The 19819-nt window shown below is 45.3% G+C and overlaps 1 protein-coding gene across 1 annotated transcript; it reads left to right on the top strand.

Moving 5' to 3' along the window:
* Window positions 1-907: 907 nt before the first annotated feature.
* Window positions 908-19570, top strand: RAE1 (ribonucleic acid export 1). The gene is made up of 12 exons (XM_055434382.2): window positions 908-1121; window positions 4801-4897; window positions 5479-5583; window positions 6509-6601; window positions 10387-10473; window positions 11421-11507; window positions 11623-11694; window positions 12659-12766; window positions 14793-14899; window positions 14984-15059; window positions 15639-15833; window positions 19115-19570. The coding sequence occupies exons 2-12, from the start codon at window positions 4808-4810 to the stop codon at window positions 19199-19201; spliced, it is 1107 nt and encodes a 368-aa protein (XP_055290357.1). The 5' UTR covers window positions 908-1121; window positions 4801-4807; the 3' UTR covers window positions 19202-19570.
* The last annotated feature ends 249 nt before the right edge of the window (window positions 19571-19819 follow it).

Here is a 19819-nt window from a genome sequence, read left to right on the forward strand (position 1 = left end):
AGACTAGAGTTCTTGAACTCTGGCTGCATTTTAGAATCACTCAGAGAGCTTTTAAAAAATATTAATTCCTTCTGTTCCACCCCAAACCAGCTAAATCAGAATCTTCAAGAGTGAGGCTCAGGCATCAGTTATTTTTTTAAAAGTTTCCCCAAGTGATTTCTAAACATATAGATTCGTGGTGCTCAACTGAGGTCCGTTTGGCGACTTCAGCTGGGAGTTTGCTAGAACTTTTGGTTCTTAGACCCATACTGGACCTTCTGAATCTTCATTCTATAATTAGGTCCTCGGATCCTCAGACGTCAAGGTTTTTGGTACTCAGCCCACACTGAGTAGAAAAGGAGAAGGTTCAGTGTATGTACCACAACCCCCTTTTTTTTCCCTTTAGATATTCATAAAGGGGGAGGGGGAAGCAAGCTGATATATTCAGAGTTGGCATATGTGCGCCACAACAGTCTCTTAATATTACTATGGAACCTTACACTTAGCGAAAGACCTTCACTCGTGTTACTGCACTTGAGCCTAGCTGAGAATAGTCCTGGAAGTTAGGCATCATTGTCCTCATTTTACAGCTATAAAAAGCCTAGATGGCTCAAGATACCCTAGTCGCAAATAGGGAGGCCACGGTAGGAACCCAGGCAGCAAACCACCAGCTATTCGAAGGATGGCCTTAAACTTGAATTGGCGGCAATCAGAATTTTGCTACAGTCAATTCAAAATAGAAGATTCTAACTACCTTTCTCCTGCTGGGGCCGCGGAATTATCAGAGCGGTCGCTCGGCAACTGCGTCGGACACCAACTTTCGACCAATCCGCAAACTGCTGGCAGGGGGACGGCTAGGCATCGATAGTGCTTCTGCGCATGTGCCATTGCCTTGGGGGCGGAGAAGCCTTTTCTTTCCTTCCCTGATTTCCGGACGCCGGAGGAAGTGGCTCAGGGGCGCATGCTTAGTGTCTCCGCGGTAATTAGGGCAATTTCCTCGGCCGGTGCGCGGGCACCCCAGTCTGTCGGGGTTAGTGTTGCTGTCACCTCGCCTTTGTCTCCTCCGCGCCCGAGCGGTGTCGCAGGCTCTCGAGCTCCTTCCGCTTCCCATCGCCGGCTCCCCTCCGCTGCGCGATTCTCAGGTAGGCCCCGTGCTGATTCCCCTTGTTCCCCGCCGCCATGGCGCCGCTGAGGCCGGGTCCCCGGGGCAGTGCGTCCCGCCGCGAGGGGCTGGAGCGCGAGCCGGACCGTTGGCCAGCTTCCTGAGTGGCCCCTAGGAGGGACGTCGGAGTTGCAAGGGTGCCTTAAGATCATCGCCGGTCTGACCCCCTCGTTTTTCTCGTGGGGAAACTGAGGCACCGAGAAAGGGCAGAGTCGATGGCAGCCCCTATCGCCTCTGCCCTTCCTGGTTACACGTCTGGCTTCTCAGACGCAAGCGGCCGCCTCGGGGACCTTCCTTGAGCTTTCATGGTAGTCTCTCCCAGGGTAACGTGCTTGAGCGCCTTTGTTACACTTAGCACTGTCTGCAGTTAACTCTGTTTCTGTTTTCCTCCGTCAAGTGTTTTATTATAATTCGTGTGCACACACTCCGCTCAGGCAAGCATCTGTGACACTCCAGGCGCTGTGCTGCGAGCCAGGTGTGTTTTAGGGGAGCATCCAGACAGCTGTGGGCCGTTTGGAGCTGGCACTCAACTGGGGAGGGGGCTGGTTGCAGACAAATCCCAGATGGGGACCGGTGCTGTGAAGAAAAGGGGCAAGTGATGGAGGATCAGGTGTTATATCTTCGGAAGGCAGGGAAGCCTCTGAGGAGAGGAGGTGACTTTAAAAAAAAGATGCTCCAAGAGTTTCACTGAACGTCACTTGCACACTGTAACCCATTTAAAGTGCACATTTTGATGACTTTGGAAAGTTTAATACAGTCGTGTAAGCATCATCAGGGGGCAGTTTAGATCATTTCCATCACCCCCAAACTTTCACAAGAGGAGCTGCCTTTCGAAGTGGGACCTGAAAATTTACACTGAGACAGCTGGGGATTTGGAAAGGTGTCTGAGTTTCCTGGGCTTCAAGAAAAATAATGAAATGTAGACATACTAGGTCTATGAGCGCATTAATAATCTCAAAAAGTGACTCCCTCCATCGGGGGAGGCCGGGTCACCCCAGGTTGCAGGAACAGCTGGCAGGAATGCTTCAAATTGGGAGGCGCTTGTTGTGTTCACAGGCAGAACGGAAACCCTCGGAGCTGGGGTGCTCAAGGAGGGAGCGAGAGACTAGGTAGGCTAGAGATGAACACCTGCCTTCTGAACTTGTGGGTTCCCAGTGTCCTGCACAACAAATGGTCCACACAGGCTGATTAATGCTCTGTGGTTGAAGAGAAGGAAGGAACAGAAGTTTCAGGCACTGTGTGTGCAGCTTCACTTCAAGTGGATCTTAGTGTCTATTTTTGTAGATGAGAAAGTGTTAGTTGCTCAGTCATGTCCAATTCTTTGCAACCCCGTGGACTGTAGCCCTGCAGGCTCTTTTGTCTGTGAGATATTCCAGGCAAGAATACTTCAGTGGGTTGCCGTGCCTTCCTCCAGGGTATCTTCCTGACCTGTGGATTGAACCCAGTCTCCTGCATTGCAGGCAGATTCTTTACTGTCTGAGCCAGTGGGGCTAAATAATTTGCCCGAAATCATATATTTAGTTCCTGGACTTGATTGCAGAACCTTTGTCATTCCTTTGCCACACAGTTAGTTGATGTTCCAAATACATCTCAGTCATTTGAGTCAGAGGTGGTCAGCAAGCGCCACATCCTTGCACAGTCACTTTTTGAGATATTAATGTACTCATCCCAGGGAAGGGGGAACCTGGTGGGCTTCCGTCTATGGGGTCACACAGAGTCGGAGACGACTGAAGTGACTTAGCAGCAGCAGCAGACCTAGTATGCCTACGCTTGATTATTTTTCTTGAAGCTCAGGAGACTCCGATATCTTCCAAAATTCCTCATAGTTTTCCCATTCTGTGTTGTCGTCATAAGAGATGCTGCTCTTGTTATCTGATGTCACTCAGCTGCAAGGCTCCTTTGGGTAGGCAGCTGGATGTAAGAATTCACTAGCCAGTTACAGAATTGAAAATACGACGTCAAGGTAAGTGAGTCATCAGAGAGTTATATATACTTTTTCCTTGTAAGGAAAAAAGGAAACTTGTTTATGACCCACTATCCACTAGATACTACATTTTCTACATAGATAATCTGATTTGATACTCAGAGCAACCCTGGAGAAGGTGTTAATATTCTCTGTATTTGCAGAACAGGGAATATGAGGCTTGGTCAGATTAGGATCCCAATTCTGGGGAGTGGAAGAGATATGGTTCTAACCTCGGTGGGCCTACTAGACTATGGCACCCCTAAAAAACTCAAAGTGGGGAATTCTTGCTGGGCAAATGTCCAGCACAATGCCAAACCAGATAAAGGTAGATTACTCTTTAAAGTAGCACAAGCTGGAATCAAGATTGCTGGGAGAAATATCAATAACCTCAGATATGCAGATGACACTACCCTTATGGCAGAAAGTGAAGAGGAACTCAAAAGCCTCTTGATGAAAGTGAAAGAGGAGAGTGAAAAGGTTGGTTTGAAGCTCAACATTCAGAAAACAAAGATCATGGCATCTGGTCCCATCACTTCATGGGAAATAGATGGAAAAACAGTGGAAACAGTGTCAGACTTTGTATTTTTGGGCTCCAAAATCACTGCAGATGCTGATTGCAGCCATGAAATTAAAAGACACTTGCTCCTTGATAGTATATTAAAAAGCAGAGACATTACTTTGCCAACCAAGGTCCGTCTAGTCAAGGCAATGGTTTTTCCCGTGGTCATGTATGGATGTGAGAGTTGGACTGTGAAGAAGGCTGATCGCCGAAGAATCGATGCTTTTGAACTGTGGTGTTGGAGAAGACTCTTGAGAGTCCCTTATACTGCAAGGAGATCCAACCAGTCCATTCTAAAGGAGATCAATCCTGGATGTTCATTGGAGGGACTGATGCTAAAGCTGAAACTGCAATACTTTGGCCACCTCATGCGACGAGTTGACTCACTGGAAAAGACTCTGATGCTGGGAAAGGTTGGGGGCGGGAGGAGAAGGGGACGACGGAGAATGAGATGGCTGGATGGCATCACCGACTCTGTGGACATGAGTTTGAGTGAACTCCGGGAGTTGGTGATGGACAGGGAGGCCTGGCGTGCTGTGATTCATGGGGTCGCAGAGAGTCGGACACGACTGAGCGACTGAACTGAACTGAACTCTTTAAAACTCCCGTGATTGCTGCCAAGATTGGTTGCTTTTCTTAGTATCCTCATGCAGAAATAGTGACCTAAACCAGAGTGCAGAAACTTGTATGAGGAAGGTGAGCTGTCACTAAGTGGGAACCTGGAAGGACAGAGCCCTCTGCCGGTTTCCTGTTGCATCCCTGCTGCTCAGCACTGTCTCAAACTGTGTAAAAATGAATTTATTTTCTAGCTGGTGACTAAAAAAAAAATACTCTGCTGAAATGTATCAGTATTGGTTAATGTGGCGAATGTAAGAAGGGAACTGGATGTGGGATATATGGGAACTCTCCTGTCTTTGTAATTTTCCATTAAAAACTATTCTAAAAAAGAAGGCTTATTGTTAAAAGGCCCTCTGCTTATTGCATATTTAAACCTCCTCAGAAGAGAGAAGCCTGACATCATTTATTTATTTACTCTATATCCCTCTATAACTTAACTGTATCTTTATATTGCCTCTTAGGGATGTTTATTACTTAAGAGAGGACCTGTCCTTTACTTTTTCCATTATTTTTTAGGGCCAAAATGAGTCTGTTTGGAACAACCTCGGGTTTCGGATCTGGTGGGACCAGCATGTTTGGCAGCACAACCACAGATAATCACAACCCTATGAAGGTACAACTTACAGCTTCATGGGGCTTTTAGAAACAGCACAGGCCAGAGAGTCCCACATCCATGACAGCAGGAGAACCCCAGTTGGTGTGGGAGCCTCCTTTGAGGTGAAAACGCTGAAGTTTTGTTCAGCCTGCTTTCTCAAATACTGGAGCAGAGAAACTGTGTGTCCCCTGGACTAGTGTTCTATTTCCGCTAACACTCCTGGTCACTGAAATCACACGAGGTGCTTGTTAAAATTGCATGTGCCCAGGGTCCAGTCCACAACTGTGGAATGGGAATTTCTCTGGGAGAGGGAAGCAAGTGATGACGATGGTTGAGCCCTGCGGGGCAGGAATGACCTGGTGGGCCATTGTTGGGAAAGGTGGCTGCAGGCCTGGCTTTGAGATGCTGCCTGCGGTCCAACAGGGCCAGTACTTTAACTGGCTGGGTTATATTCCCCCTTTTTATCCAAGTAAGAGATCTGATTAACTTAGTTCTTGGGAACAGGGACACTTCACCTTGATGTGTTGGTGAGAAAGAAAGCAATTTTGAATTAAATCGTGATGACGTATACATTTTAACATGGACTTTTTCCACCCCAGGATATTGAAGTAACATCCTCTCCTGATGATAGCATTGGTTGTCTATCATTTAGCCCCCCAACCTTGCCGGGGAACTTTCTTATTGCAGGATCGTGGGCTAATGATGTAAGTGCTCCTTAAATGCATGTTCTGTCATGTATCTCTGTATGGGCAGGGCTGGGTTTTTTATTTTTGCTCCAAGTGAATAAAGCAAAGTTATGGCTTATTCATGACCTCTTTTTAAAGAAATGAATTTAAGAGTCTGAACCGTTCTGAATGGCAGGCATCACTTCTTGTGCCATTTTTTAAGAAAGCAAGATCATATGCATCATTCAAAAATTTATACTCTAGTTCAGTTTTTTGAAGTATATTCCCTGAGCATGTGTCGTATTCATTGAGAATAAATGTCCCTGATGATCTGTGTGAATTTCCCTTGTAGGCATCCTGAAAATGCTCTTTAGGCGTATGTTAAAGTTTTTCACCTTTAGCTGTATTAACAGTCCTGCATCAACACTATACTTACCAAACAAAAATTGTAGTATTCAAAAAGAAAGATAAAAATTCTGGTAGAAAAAAAGGCAAAGGATGTTTAGAAGCACTTCACAAAAGAAATGCAGGTGGCTTGTTGGAGCAAACTTGAACCATTTAACCATACTCATAATCAGATAAATGCATAGTGGCTTTGCTGCTAACTTAAGTGCGGGACTTAGGCCAGTTATCTTACTTCCCTAAGCTTCATATCCTGAAATAAGATGGAGATGACAGTAAGTACACAAAGGTTTAGCTGTTGCAGAGGTGAATTCGGATAACACATACAAAGTACATCATGGGAAATCCTCGAGTCCCAGAAAAGGAGTATCTTGAGACACAAGGTATAGCTACCACTAGTCCAGACTTCAGCTTCTCCTTGCTGGTGCCAAATATTATTCATTTTATTATGCCAATTTGATAGGGGAAAGTGTCTGTCATGTAAATTTGTATCTATCCGATTATGGCTGAGAGCATAGGGGTTATCATTAATTGTTCTGTCTGCATTGTTTTATTACTGTAGGTTCGATGCTGGGAAGTTCAAGATAGTGGACAGACTATTCCAAAAGCCCAGCAGATGCACACAGGGCCTGTGCTAGATGTCTGCTGGAGTGATGTAAGTTTCATTATGTTTTTATATGACCTGAAATACAAATAGCATGTATGCATGCACATTTTAGAAATGCTGTTTCTGAATTTAAATACGGTCATTGATTGATACTCATAATGTAGTCAGTTAACTTATGTTAGCTTTAGTTAGTCTCTCTGAAAGCTTTTTGCATAAAAAATCCATTAATTTATTGACCTGTTTCATTGAGCAAAGTGTTAGCTGCTCAGTTGTGTCTGACTCTTTGTGCACCCCGCACCCCCCATAGATTGTAGCCCATCAGGCTCCTCTGTCCATGGAATTCTCCAGGCAGAAATACTGGAGCAGGGTGCCATTTTCTTGAGCAAGGGGTTAGACAATTAAAGCTTTTCCTGTATCTCTTGATGTGCCAGGAGCTTATGTTGTTTTAAAATTAGAAATTTATAGTCCCAGGAAGTAAGTCCTTTGGGGAAAATTAACCTTTACCATTATTAGACTTTTGAAAATATTTCCTTTCTTTGAAATTCTTTTTCCTCCCAAATACTGAACATCAGAGTTATGAGTAAATATGTTTGAGTTTATTCAACTCTGAACTCTTCTTTTTTTTTTTTTGAGGGGAGAATGTGAGTGATTGGGGAGTTTAATGAAGGTATACCATTTACAAAGAAGCCAACAGGGATGGTGAAGTCACGCTCAGCAGGAGCCTTGGCTGTGAAGGGCCCAGCCTCCCTCCTCTCCTCCCGCTGGCAGCAGAAAACAAAAGCGCCTGACTCAGAGTCGGGCAGATGTGCTGAGGAAGCTAAGTCTCAAGGTCCCTCCCTGGGCTCATAGAATTTTTTTTATTAGATGTAATTTGCAAGCAGTAAAATTGAACCTTTTAAGTGTGTGATTCTGTGAATTTTGAGTTGTGGTCAAAATATAGAAGAGATCCATCAACCCAAAGATTTCCTCTTGCCCTTTGTAGTCAGATCCTCCTCAGCCGCTGTCCCTGGAGCCGGCTGGTGTGTTTTCAGTCCCCGTGTTTCTGCCTTTACCAGAACGCCATCAACAGAATCCTTTTGAGTCCAGCTGCCCTCAGCTCCGTGCACTTGCGGTCCATCCAGCTTGTGTCTGGCAGTAGTTTGTCCCCCTTGTTGCTGAGTAATAGTGCATTGTATGGATGTTCACCATTTGTTCACCATCCACAAGCTGAAGGACATTTAGGTTGTTTTCCGTTTTGGGTTGTAATGAATAAATGCTGCTATAAACATTTTGTATACTGGATTTTCCGTGAATATATGTTTTCTTTCCTCTTGGGTTTATATCTAATAGTGGGCTTGCCGAGTCATATGAAAAATTTATGTTGATTTTATGAGAAACACCAGACTACTCACACCATGCGTTATGTGATTGTATGTAGCTTACACATAGCAGATGATTCTGTTTATAAATATTTTGAGTTGCTCCCATTTTAATCATCTCTGAAAGTCTTTTCTAAGGCATTTTTGTCATCTGGAAAATGTATTGCTGATTTGTCTGATTAGGTTATTATGAGATTAATAATAGTTTTAAATTACACATAGAAAAACAGCCATTTGAGTAGATGTTAAATACTTCTAATTTATTTTACCTGTCTTTACTGGTGAGAGAACAGATCAGAATTGTAAGTTTCTTATCAAGTATGGTGAGAAGTAGAATTACCTGACACCAGAACTCTGTTGTTCAAGTGTTCCTGAGTCGCCTTTTACAGACATGTACACAGCCTATTTCCTTTCTCTATCTCCATTAGAGTCATGTGCCGTCTAGTGGAGGAGTCAAAATATAGACATTAAGAGTTCCAATTCAGGAAGCTAAGTTCTTAGAGAGGCAGTATGCACTGTACTGGGTGGACAGAACCCAGAAGGCAACTATGAAGTTTGGGAATGGTGCAGTGAAAGCTTCGCAGATGAGCCAAGAATTGAGCTGAATCTTAAAAGCAAACCATTTAGCTTTAGAGAACTGTCCATTCCAAGTGTGGATTCAAATTTCAGCTCTATCTTCACTTTTTGGCTTTGCCAAGTTACTTAATCTCTCTGAGTCTGTTATGCAGTCATTCAAAGACTAGCATGGCACCTGTGGGAAGTGGTTAAGAGACTTGCTTGAGGGAACATAGAGAAAGGCTGAGCCCAGATCTGGACCTTCTGGCTCCAGTGCCCATGCACTGACAGCCTCCCTCCCAGGAGCTTATAGGAAATAGGAGCTGGCCTGGAAGAGGAAGGCATGTATGGAAAGGCACAGAAGAGCCAGAGTTAACCCTTGAGGTATAAAAGCCCAACTTGGTGAGGGTGATTCTCCAGCAGTCCAAGGACGTGGCTCACTGCATGGACACAGCAAGTAGAGCTTAGAGGAGCTGATTTGGGAGCATTTAGGGATCTCATTGGAGAAGGAAATGGCAACCCACTCCAGTGTTCTTGCCTGGAGAATCCCAGGGACAGAGGGGCCTTGTGGGCTGCTGTCTATGGGGTCGCACAGGGTCGGACATGACTGAAGCAACTTAGCAGCAGCAGCAGTGATCTCATTCCTTTGCCCCAGCCTTTTGATAGACTGGCCTCTGTCTCGGTGTGTCCATTGGGGCCTGGCATCCTGCAGCTGGTAGGGTCAGCATTTCATGAGATTGAGGGGCCAGTGTTTCACTCAGCCTCAGGACAGCCCACATTAGCATCTTTCCAAGGATTTGTGGACTTACCCTTAGAGCCTCATTAATAGAGAAGAAGGTTTTCTCTCTTTGAGATGGAGAGCTGGTGACTTCAAATAAGTTTTTGCTAGGGAAGGATAATGGTAAATCTTTGAGCTGTGGAACCAGAAATGAAGTGATAGTGGTCTGCAGATTATGGCCCATGGGCCCAGTTTGGCCCATTGCTAACTTTTGTAAATAAAGTTTTCTTGAAACACAACCACACTCATTCATTTGACACTGTGTATGGCTGCGTTCTAGCTACAACAGCAGAATTAGGAGTTGCAACCACTTGACCTTCAAAGCTGAAATGTTTACTATATCACCCTTTAGGAAAAAGAATTGATGATTGGTCTAGATTTTCAACTCCGTACTTACTGTTTTTAAATTGTCTTGTACTTCATAATTGACCTACTTTATGCATTCTGTATGTGAATATTTTAAAACCATAACACAGTGATTGCCAATTTTTTAAGCTATTCTGTGGTTTATGTCTGACCAGTGGTCATTGTAAATTAGTGTAGTTTTATTGCATGCACTTCAGAATGCTATTAGATGTTGAACTGAACACAAGTAATGATTGAACATATGTGGTTTAGAGCAGAAATTGTGGGGAGACAGATACAGTATATGTGGCAAAATGTTTAAATTGGTGAACCTAGATGATGGGTTTGTGAGTATTCGTTGTACTATTCTTGTACCTGTTGTGAAGGCTTAAAATTGATGAAAATAAGAAAAAAAAAATGTAAGTGGCTCCTGGTAGGTAATACACATTGATGCAGGATATAAAAGGCTATTCCTCGAGATCTGCCAGTGACCATGACTGCCTCTGAACAGTGAGCTGGGCTCAGGGAGGGACTTGGTTTTCATTACATAACTCTAAATGGTATTTAAATTTTTTATTAACCTGTTTACACATTGTCTCGTAGAAAAAAATTGATAATTGAAGAGAGCTGGAAATGTGTTTTGTATATGACATTGTGGTTTGCAATACACAAGCCCCCAAATAATTGGAAAAATAAAAATTGTAAAATAAAACTTTCCTCAGTATGTTCAATCCAATATCTAAATGTACATATAGAATTTTTATTAGAATGTCAGATTTTTTTCTACTTTATTTTAGGATGGGAGCAAAGTATTTACAGCCTCATGTGATAAAACTGCCAAAATGTGGGACCTCAATAGTAACCAGGCGATACAGATTGCACAGGTAATAAATAATAAAATTTTTCCTCTGCAGAGATGCTGGGCAAGGCAGGGTTGTAATGATTCTTATTCTTTGTTACAGGAAAGGTGCAATTAGACTTACATATACCAGAAGCCTCTTCAGCACAAAATAACACCAATTTTATGAGCACTCGTTTTTACTGGTGTTTCACAAGTTGTTCTATCAAGGGTCTTCTGCATGTGTGTGGTTGGGGGTTGCATCATATGGAGCTAGTGATGTTCAGACCTGTAAAAGACAGTGTTAAAACTGTTCCTCAGCATTCCAGCACCTGTGTGTGACTTACCTTGTCCCAGGCTGCATTTGGTTACTTGTTCATTAGACAAATATGTATCAATTGCCAGTGATCCCGCAGGCAGTGTCCTTGGAGTAGAAACACAGCAGTGAGTGAGAGGCACCCTTCCCTGTTTCGGGAGCGTTTACAGCCTGCTTGAGGATGGCAGGCAGGTTCTTGTGTGAAGACTGCTGAGAAAAGTAGGAACCATGAAGAGGAGAGGGCCAGGAACCAGAGGGTCAGGCCTGGTGGGGAAGAGCCTCTTGACACAGGCATTTTCGGGAAATTGTCACATACCCTGTGATGGCAGTACCCTGTGTAGAGCGCCTCTTCGATCTCTAATGTTTATCTTCTCAGTGACACAACTGTGGTGGAGTTCTTCCCTGTGAGTTGTTTCTGAGAACCTCCCCCTTCACTCTCATACTAGTTAATTATGGTTCAAATCAAATTAAATTTTGTTGGTATGGAAGGTAGGTACATGTTCTTTCTTCATGTTACACAGAATGTTTTGGTCATGGGGAAGGACCAAATTATCCTTTGGTTTTTGTTGAGTATGACCTCAATATTTAAGATTCCTTCTCTCTGAATTTCCAGAACCAAAGCTGTGTGACATGTTACATTACATTTACCTTGATCTGCTTTGGTTTTGTCTTGAAAGCATGATGCTCCTGTCAAAACAATACATTGGATCAAAGCACCAAACTACAGCTGTGTGATGACTGGGAGCTGGGATAAGACCTTGAAGGTATGCTATATAGTCGAGAGACTTCCTGGCCTGACCAAGGTGGATATTATTCTTACACTATCTGGATGTTAGTTTTGAATGGTTGGTCACTTGTTTTTTTGTTTTTGTCTTTCAGTTTTGGGATACACGATCATCAAATCCTATGATGGTGTTACAGCTCCCTGAAAGGTGTTACTGTGCTGACGTGGTAAGGAATTTCTTCTTACTTTATGATATCTTACAATTAGAGGACAACGTAAAAACCCTTCAGACTTTAATAATAGATGTGGGATGTAGTTTGGATTGCCTCAGTTGTCTTAAACCTAGATTTTTGTACTGCATATGTTCCAGAACTACAGAAAACTGGATGTCACACTTTTGTAGTCACTTGTTATATGAACATACTCAGTCACAGGCCATGCTGGCACCGGTATGAAAAACTGGCAGTGACTCTGTGATGTGGGACTAAGTCTTTGATGACTGTCTCTGAGTGGGATAGAAGCTGAAGAACTCTCTCTGTTGGTGCTATTGGTGTAGAAATAAGTCTTAAGAGTGTACTAACTGCCCCATAATTCCACTTTCAGGAGTTTATCATGAGAAAAGTAGAGATGCAAATGTTCTTTGTTCTGTATAATAGAGGGAAACATTGGAAATGACCCAGGGGGCCAACTAGACATAGTTAAGTGAACTCTGCAGTCGTTTGATTTGAGGGGATGTTACTTAGATGGCCACTACTAGTGTTCTCAGGAAAATGTGTGGAGCAGTGCTCACTGAACATGCTTTAGTAAAGGATGTGAATTATATGGAAACATGCATATACACATGTGTATTAAAAAATGCTCAAAAAAAGAAAACATAGCATAATGCTGACAACTGTTACCATTTGAAGGGGGTGGTAGAACAATGACTTTGATTTCTTCTCTATTCCTCAGTATATGTTCTAAATAAATATTTCATAATGTAGTTTTAAAAAATGAGTCTTTTAAAAAGGTATGTTCTACTTTCAAATATGATTTCACCAGATTACCTTGAAACATGTAAATACCATTGGATTGTTAAGCTTTAAAAAATTCACTTATTTTTGCAAGTCTGAAAAAAATTGATAGACTACTTTGGTATACAAAAGAGCATGCCCCACTTTAAGTAGGTCTCTGCTTTCCTCTTTTTCCTAGATATATCCTATGGCTGTGGTGGCAACTGCAGAGAGGGGCCTGATTGTGTATCAGTTAGAGAATCAGCCTTCTGAATTCAGGAGGATAGAGTCTCCACTGAAGCATCAGGTGAGTCACGAAACAGATCAGGAAGCTTGTATTTAGCATCTATCATAAGGAGTAAGTGCCTGCATGTGGAAATTATTATACTGTCAGATATTAAAAGGCGGTGAATTTAAGGATAAAAACGCAGTATTAGTGGGTAAATACCATCCTTGGCAGACATCCCCTGGGTAGCAGAATGCTGCTGAATGGGTACACACCACAGTGAACTGGTTTCATCATGAGTCCATAGCTTCTGCCTTCAGCTTGCTCTCCACCTGCCACAGATTCTTAGATCTTCTTCACCCTCTTCTGATCCATCCTTCCTTTGGCCTTTGTCTCTGCGGATATGATCTCCTAGAACACAGAAGCTGATAATTGGAAGTTTCCTCGTTTTACTCCTGCTGAACCTAGAGCTCTGGCTACACCTGCCTCTTTCTTGCCTTTTCCCACCTGTTGAGGGGTGGTCCACGCTCTCCAGTGGCCAGTTTTGGTTGGGCTCTGTGCCCTCCCATCTCTCAGGAGCCTCAGGCTATCAGCCACCTACCTTCCTCCTGTATCCCATCTTCCCCGCTTCTCACCCGCCCCCCCGCACTTTTGTTCATTGGCATAAAACAGACTCAAGTCTAATCCTGGGAAACAAACCTCTTCTGACCCCCACATTCGCAGCCAGCTAGGTACCTTTTCCCCTTGTAAGTCAAGTGTCTTAAATGAGCTTTCCTGGTTCCACTACCTCCTCCGCATTTCTCACCCACTCCTTTGAGACTTCTGCCCTGTTATTCCACCAAAACTGTTTCTGGCACGGCCACTGGTGGCTTCCTAGTCAGTAACTCCAGTGGATACTCGTCACCCTCATCTTACCACACCCATGGCACTCACCGATATTCTTACTTTATGTTCTTAAGACTTTGTGCTTGGGCTCTGTAATGCCCGTCTCTTACTTCCTGCCTCTGCTTGCTGCTGTGTCTTCCTTGCTGTATCTTGAGGTTCCCCAGGCGTCTGCCCCAGGCCACTGCCTTCTGAACCTCAGCACGGTCCCATCTGCCGTTCGTGACTGTTGGTTAGGGGTGCATGGTGGGCTGGAGTCTTGGATCCCTAGCTGCCTACCCTCTGTGCTCCTGACAAGGGCACCCGCAGTCTGGCGGCTCCTATGCGTGTCCCCCCATTATCAGCCCCGTAGCATCCCGTACCAGGCCCAGGGCCTTCCCACTGCCCCCAGCCTGCTCCTGTCCGTGTGCTGTGCGTCTCCCTGGGTGGGGCTGTCCTTCACTCAGTGTCCTTCCTCGCTTCCTCCCCCACCTCATTAACCACCATGCTCGCTTGCACCCTGTATGTGGCTTCGAATCTCACCGTTTCTCTCCTTCCAGCTCAAACGCAGCTCTTGTTGAATGACAACAGGAGTGTGGACCTGTGCGGCTCTGCCTCTGGAGACTGGGCCGTGGGCTGTTTGTTTGGGATCTTCTGTGGAGTCCAGGAGATCCTCCTTTGGGCCCTCAGGCTCAGTGTTGGATCAAGTGCAGTGTCTAGCTTTTGCATAGCTTATTCACGGTTTAGAAAGTTCTGGCCACATCCACTGTATGCCTGACCCTTGTTCCCACATCCTTCCCCAGCCAACACTACTTCCCTTTTCCAATTGGGGATGCAGAGACCCTGGGACACTGGGTGACCTCCTAGAGGGCACTCGCTTAGTCAGTGGTATGCTGCAAATCAAAGTGACGTGTCCTCGCAACCCACCAGGGGGTCCGTACCAGAGTAGGATCTGGTAGGGCTGAGGGGAGCGTGCCCTGCTGCAGTGACAGCGAGGCCTGCAGGGTGGCAGAGCAGCAGTACCTGGACGGAAGCATGTGGTCTGCGGTTTATTCATTAAATCATGTGGCTGTATAAAAAAGTAACACTTGCTGGAGGAATAGAAAAGTCTTCTTTATTGTGTTGGAGAAATACATTTCTGGTTCTTTCAAAACCCAAAAGTGGAGTAAAAGTTGTTTACTTTCATGTTATTTATGGAATGTTATATTTCACATGATGATGATATACTTTTTCTCCCCAACTGTAGCATCGATGTGTGGCTATTTTTAAAGACAAACAGAACAAGCCGACGGGTTTTGCCCTGGGAAGCATCGAGGGGAGAGTTGCTATTCACTACATCAACCCCCCAAATCCGTAAGTGAGGCCTGGTCAGCTTGCAGATGTTCATGTGATACATTTTGTTTTGAAGGAAAGCTAAGTTGGGCCTTTGTTTTTCAGTGCCAAGGATAACTTCACCTTTAAATGTCATCGATCTAACGGGACCAACACTTCTGCTCCTCAGGACATCTATGCGGTGCGTTTTTAGAAACGTTAATCCTGAGAATGTGTCTAGAAACTAGACTTGGTGGTGGATAGCTGAGTCATTATGGGATCAGCAAAGATCACTGTCATTGTGTGTGTTCGTGTGCAGGGATCAGTGGCTCACGTGGGAGGTTTCAGTTTTCTGTTTTTATGAACGTGTCGACTCTCTTCATTCTGTTTCTGAAATGCAAGCTTAGGAGTTTTGGGGAGCAACTTCCACCTGTATGAGTGCTGTTAGACAGTTGGTACGCTTAGCTAAAACTGAGAAATTGCTATTTGCTGAAAAAGAAAAAGGCATTTTCTTGAGGTTTGCTGCTTGATGCCACTATTATACATACTTAGTAACTTCTGCTGACTTGTGTTTTTAACGAGAGACAAGATTCAGTCCTGGGCTGTCAGTTGGTTCAAAAAGCAGGGCTGGTTTCTGATGTGATCAGCAGGCCATCAGCTCTAATGAAATTATGGTTGTTCATTTTATGTTCTCATTGAACCAGGAAGTCTGCGTTGTCAAAAACCCGGTTTGTTTCTCCTCCCTTCTCTGCTCCTTATTGTATGTATCCATCCTTCGTAGGTTAATGGAATTGCGTTCCATCCTGTCCATGGCACGCTTGCCACTGTGGGATCTGATGGTAGATTCAGCTTTTGGGACAAAGATGCCAGAACAAAACTAAAGACTTCAGAACAGTTAGATCAGCCGATATCGGCCTGCTGCTTCAATCACAATGGAAACATATTTGCGTATGCTTCTAGCTACGACTGGTCAAAGGTGAGAATCCCCAGGCCTGCACTGGCACCGTCCGGCAGCAGAGCCAGGTTCTGATGTACCAAGGCCTGAGCTTAGTCGTGAGGCCTCTCCAGACGTGCTGAGTGTCTTGCACGTGGCCTGTCACCATCACCTCACTGCAGCAGGAAGCAGCAGGGCCTCCCTCTCAGCCTTTCCCTGAGAACATGCCCATGTGAGGTGCTTGGTCAGCGTAAACCCAGCAGCCGACACTCTGGGGCATCTGAGTCATTCAGGGATGTTGGGGGTTGTTGGGTGAGAGTGACGAGGGCTCGGCGAGGCGCCCGGCCTTCACCAGAGGCGTAGGGTTTTTGTTTGTTCGCTCTTTGGGGAGGGAAGTTAAGCACCGATTGGGGGTCCTGGTTGTGTTTGAGTCATCCCCGTGCTGTGGTAGAAGAACTGAGCCTCGCACTCAGGTTTCAGCCACAGTCTCACCTCCACACGTGTCTGTCTTCACTTGTCCTGCCCCCCTCCCCTCCCATCCCCAACACACTTAACTCCATTCTTCCTCTGCCTCCTGTTATTCCATCTTCTCTTCCTGTCCCCTGTCTCCTTCTGCGGTCTGTAAGCACACATTTCAGCTGTTCTGAAACAAGCGTTAAGAATCCCAGTGTCCCCTTCCTGGTAAACTCATCCAGAGAGGTAACCACCTGCCCTCTTGTTCCCCCACCTCTGTCTCCTCCTTAGTTTCCTGGAGCTGTAGTTGGGATCTCACTGCCTTTGTCCTCGTCCAGTCCAGAAGCTGCTTATCGTCTGTTTGGGCACTGTGGGCCACCCCTTCCTCTTCCATTCACAAAGCCTTCTCCCTGGTCTCTGAGATTTCTGTTGTCTGTTGTATTCCTACTCCTGGCTGCTCACCATCTCTGGTGGCTTCTGCTCTTCCCAACTCTTCCATGCAGGCCTTTTTCTATAGTTCTCCTTCAGGTTCCTCATGGCGCATCTGCATTCATGAAGCACCTCCAGCATAAGCTAGTGGCTCTTGTGTCTAACCCGCCTCCTGACCTTGTGCCCCAGTTCTCCCTGTGTCCCCATCCCCCACCTGGGAACCCCCTGAGCACCTTAACCTAGGATGTAAAAATCGGGTGGATCTTCCGACCCGTCTCCTTTTATCCTCCAGACTTGCTGCTTCTCCTGTGTTCCTCTTTACTTAAACACCACCTGGTCAGTGGGGCCGAAGTCTTGGAATCGCCTTTGATTCTGTGTCTTTCTCTCAGAAGAGCTGGGCAATCACTGAGCTGCATCCACTTCCCCTGTGTGGTACATCTTGCCCGCTCAGCACACTGTTGACCTGTTCTGCCTGCTCTGGCCTGTGGGAGGCTCAGCCTCTCTGAGCCTTTGTTTCTGTGAGCCATGCAGCTGCCCCTCCCCCGCCCCACCCCCTTTTTTAAGCAACTTCACTGAGTTGTAGTGGAAATGCAGTAAATTGCATATAACATATGTAAAAAGTATACTTTGATCAGTTTCAGTGTCTTTATATACCCAGGAAACCATCACCACAATCAAGATTAACAGTTATCTCCCAAAAGGTTGTGTATTATTGTAATCCTCTTTTCACACACACATTGATTTCCTTTCTGTTGTTATGGATGAATTTGTGTTTTCTAGAATTCTATACCGGAGAAGGCAATAACAAGCCACTCCAGTACTCTTGCCTAGAAAATCCCATGGATGGAGGAGCCTGGTAGGCTGCAGTCCGTGGGGTCGCTAAGGGTCGGACACGACTGAGCGACTTCACTTTCACTTTTCACTTTGCACTTTCACACATTGGAGAAGGAAATGGCAACCCACTCCAGTGTTCTTGCCTGGAGAATCCCAGGGACGGGGGAGCCTGGTGGGCTTCCATCTATGGGGTCACACAGAGTCGGACACGACTGAAGTGACTTAGCAGCAGCAGCAGCAGAATTCTGTACAGATAGAGTCATATGCTAGGTACGCTTTTTTGCTGTTGAGTATATCACTAGTTCGTTCCTTTTTACAACTGAGTAGTATCCTGTGGTCTGGGATCACTGTTTATCCGTTCATCTGTGGAAGCCATATCCTCGATTTTACATAGAGTATGCTGGTTTTGGTTCTGCCTGTCTGGGGTTGGAGCCAGCTTCTGGCCTTAGGCCCCAGTGTCCCCGTGGGCCTCTGATGGAACTCATCTTCACCTGCTCGACCTGCAGCCACATTAAAACTCCATGTTTTATTCACATGACACTCAGGGCTCTGTTTTCAAGCCTTGAAAAAATAGTTGTAAATTGAAAGAGGTGTACAACCAGAGCTCATTGATTTGAATGCTGGTCAGAATCCCTTAATCTGAACAGTTAATGTCAACTTACAGTGGAATACTTAATTATAATGTTTTAATTATAAAAAAAGTTATTTTAGGAGTTTTCCATTGTTGTAAGTTGAAGCTCAGTTATCTGTGGTATGGAATCATGATTACGTGATTAATATTAGGTTGCTGCTTTAGCATAACCAATAAGAAAGCTATACTTTGTATATTATGAGAATGATTGGTCATTGGTTGAGCAGAATTCCTAGAACCATCTCGGCATGACTCTCAAGGACTGAGGATAAAGGGTGCCATTGCAGAGCAGGTGGCAGGTACACCCAGAGGCTCCTCCCCGCTCTGTTCCAGGCCTTGCGGTTACCGTGGGTTTCTACTCCTCTGTCTTGTCCGCCCACTCTGCTCTCTTCCTGTCCTGTCACTGTCATTGTCACTTATGGCCTTTGTGGCTGCCATTCCTTTTTCCCCTCATCGTTCACAGACTGGCCTGAACTGGGTGTTTCCAGCTCCCCCAGTGTCACGTAGCCCCCCTCCCTCCCCGGCAGATATACCAACACCTGCACTTCACCTCCCTTGGCATCTGGGATGGCACGGCTGCTCCCTCTGATGTCACAGACCAGGTGTCTCCTGTGCTCAGAAACCTGCAGCTCATCCTCCACCCCCCTTCCCTCCCCAGGGGCTGTGCTGTCTGGGGAGTCGTCTCAGCAGTAAAGCAGTGGCTGGAAGGTTGACAGGAGTCTCGGTGCTGAAGAGAGAAATATGTAAAAGATCATCCTTCCAAGGGGACATTGCAAGTCCCACATCCTTAACCTTTTCTCTGGGGACTGAAGTTTTTGTTTTAAGATTTGACTTTTATTTTTCTCCGTTTACCTCTTTCACTCCTAAGAGATTATGCTTCACACACAGGGCATAGGACTTGGCATGTTATAAGTGCCCACAAAATGCTAACCTGATTTTTCATCAGTTTTTAAGATACTGTTTTTTTCCCCTTTAGGGACATGAATTTTATAATCCCCAAAAGAAAAATTACATTTTCCTGCGTAACGCAGCTGAAGAGCTAAAACCCAGGAATAAGAAGTAGTGGCTGGAGACCTGTGGGTTGTCCGGAGTTTTCTCTCCATTCTGCCTCGTCTCTGTACGAATTTGGGTCCCAGCTTTCAGTAGGTTGTCAGCCCTGGACGTGGATTTCAACCTCTGGAGAAAACGATGTCATTCTTCAGCAGGCAAGAGCCCGGCAGCCACAGTGACTGTCCGTCTCCATTCCACTGCTGGTTACAGGTTTCGTCTGTACCTCCAAGGAGATTCAAATCATTATAGACGTCCTTAGGTTCACATGGGCGCCTGCCAGGTATTTGCAGTGCGTCGTCCCGCAATGTGTGTATTAGAGAACATTGGGAAACATTTGGCGAGCCTGTACTGTATTTTGTAATAAACATTTTGAAGGTTGTCTCCTAAGCTCCCTTTGTCCGACTCTCCTCTCACCCCATGAGCTCTGAAGTGGTTGTCCTGCTCAGCGTCCTCGTTGGGTTTTGGTTTGTGGTTGCAGATGCCCTGTCGAAAGTGAGAGATCTCGCCCCCCAGGAGAGACAGTCCTGAGCTGGGCTTGTCTCTGCCCCGTGGCATGTCCAGCAGCAGCCTCTCCAAGCATTGCTGGACAGAGTTTGGATGTGCTTTTCTTTTGCTTCCCTCATTCCCATCT

The sequence above is a fragment of the Moschus berezovskii genome, chromosome 15 (assembly GCF_049115385.1).
Source record: "Moschus berezovskii isolate FMDL1 chromosome 15, NW_MosBer_1.0, whole genome shotgun sequence".
Classification (NCBI taxonomy): Eukaryota; Metazoa; Chordata; class Mammalia; order Artiodactyla; family Moschidae; genus Moschus; species Moschus berezovskii.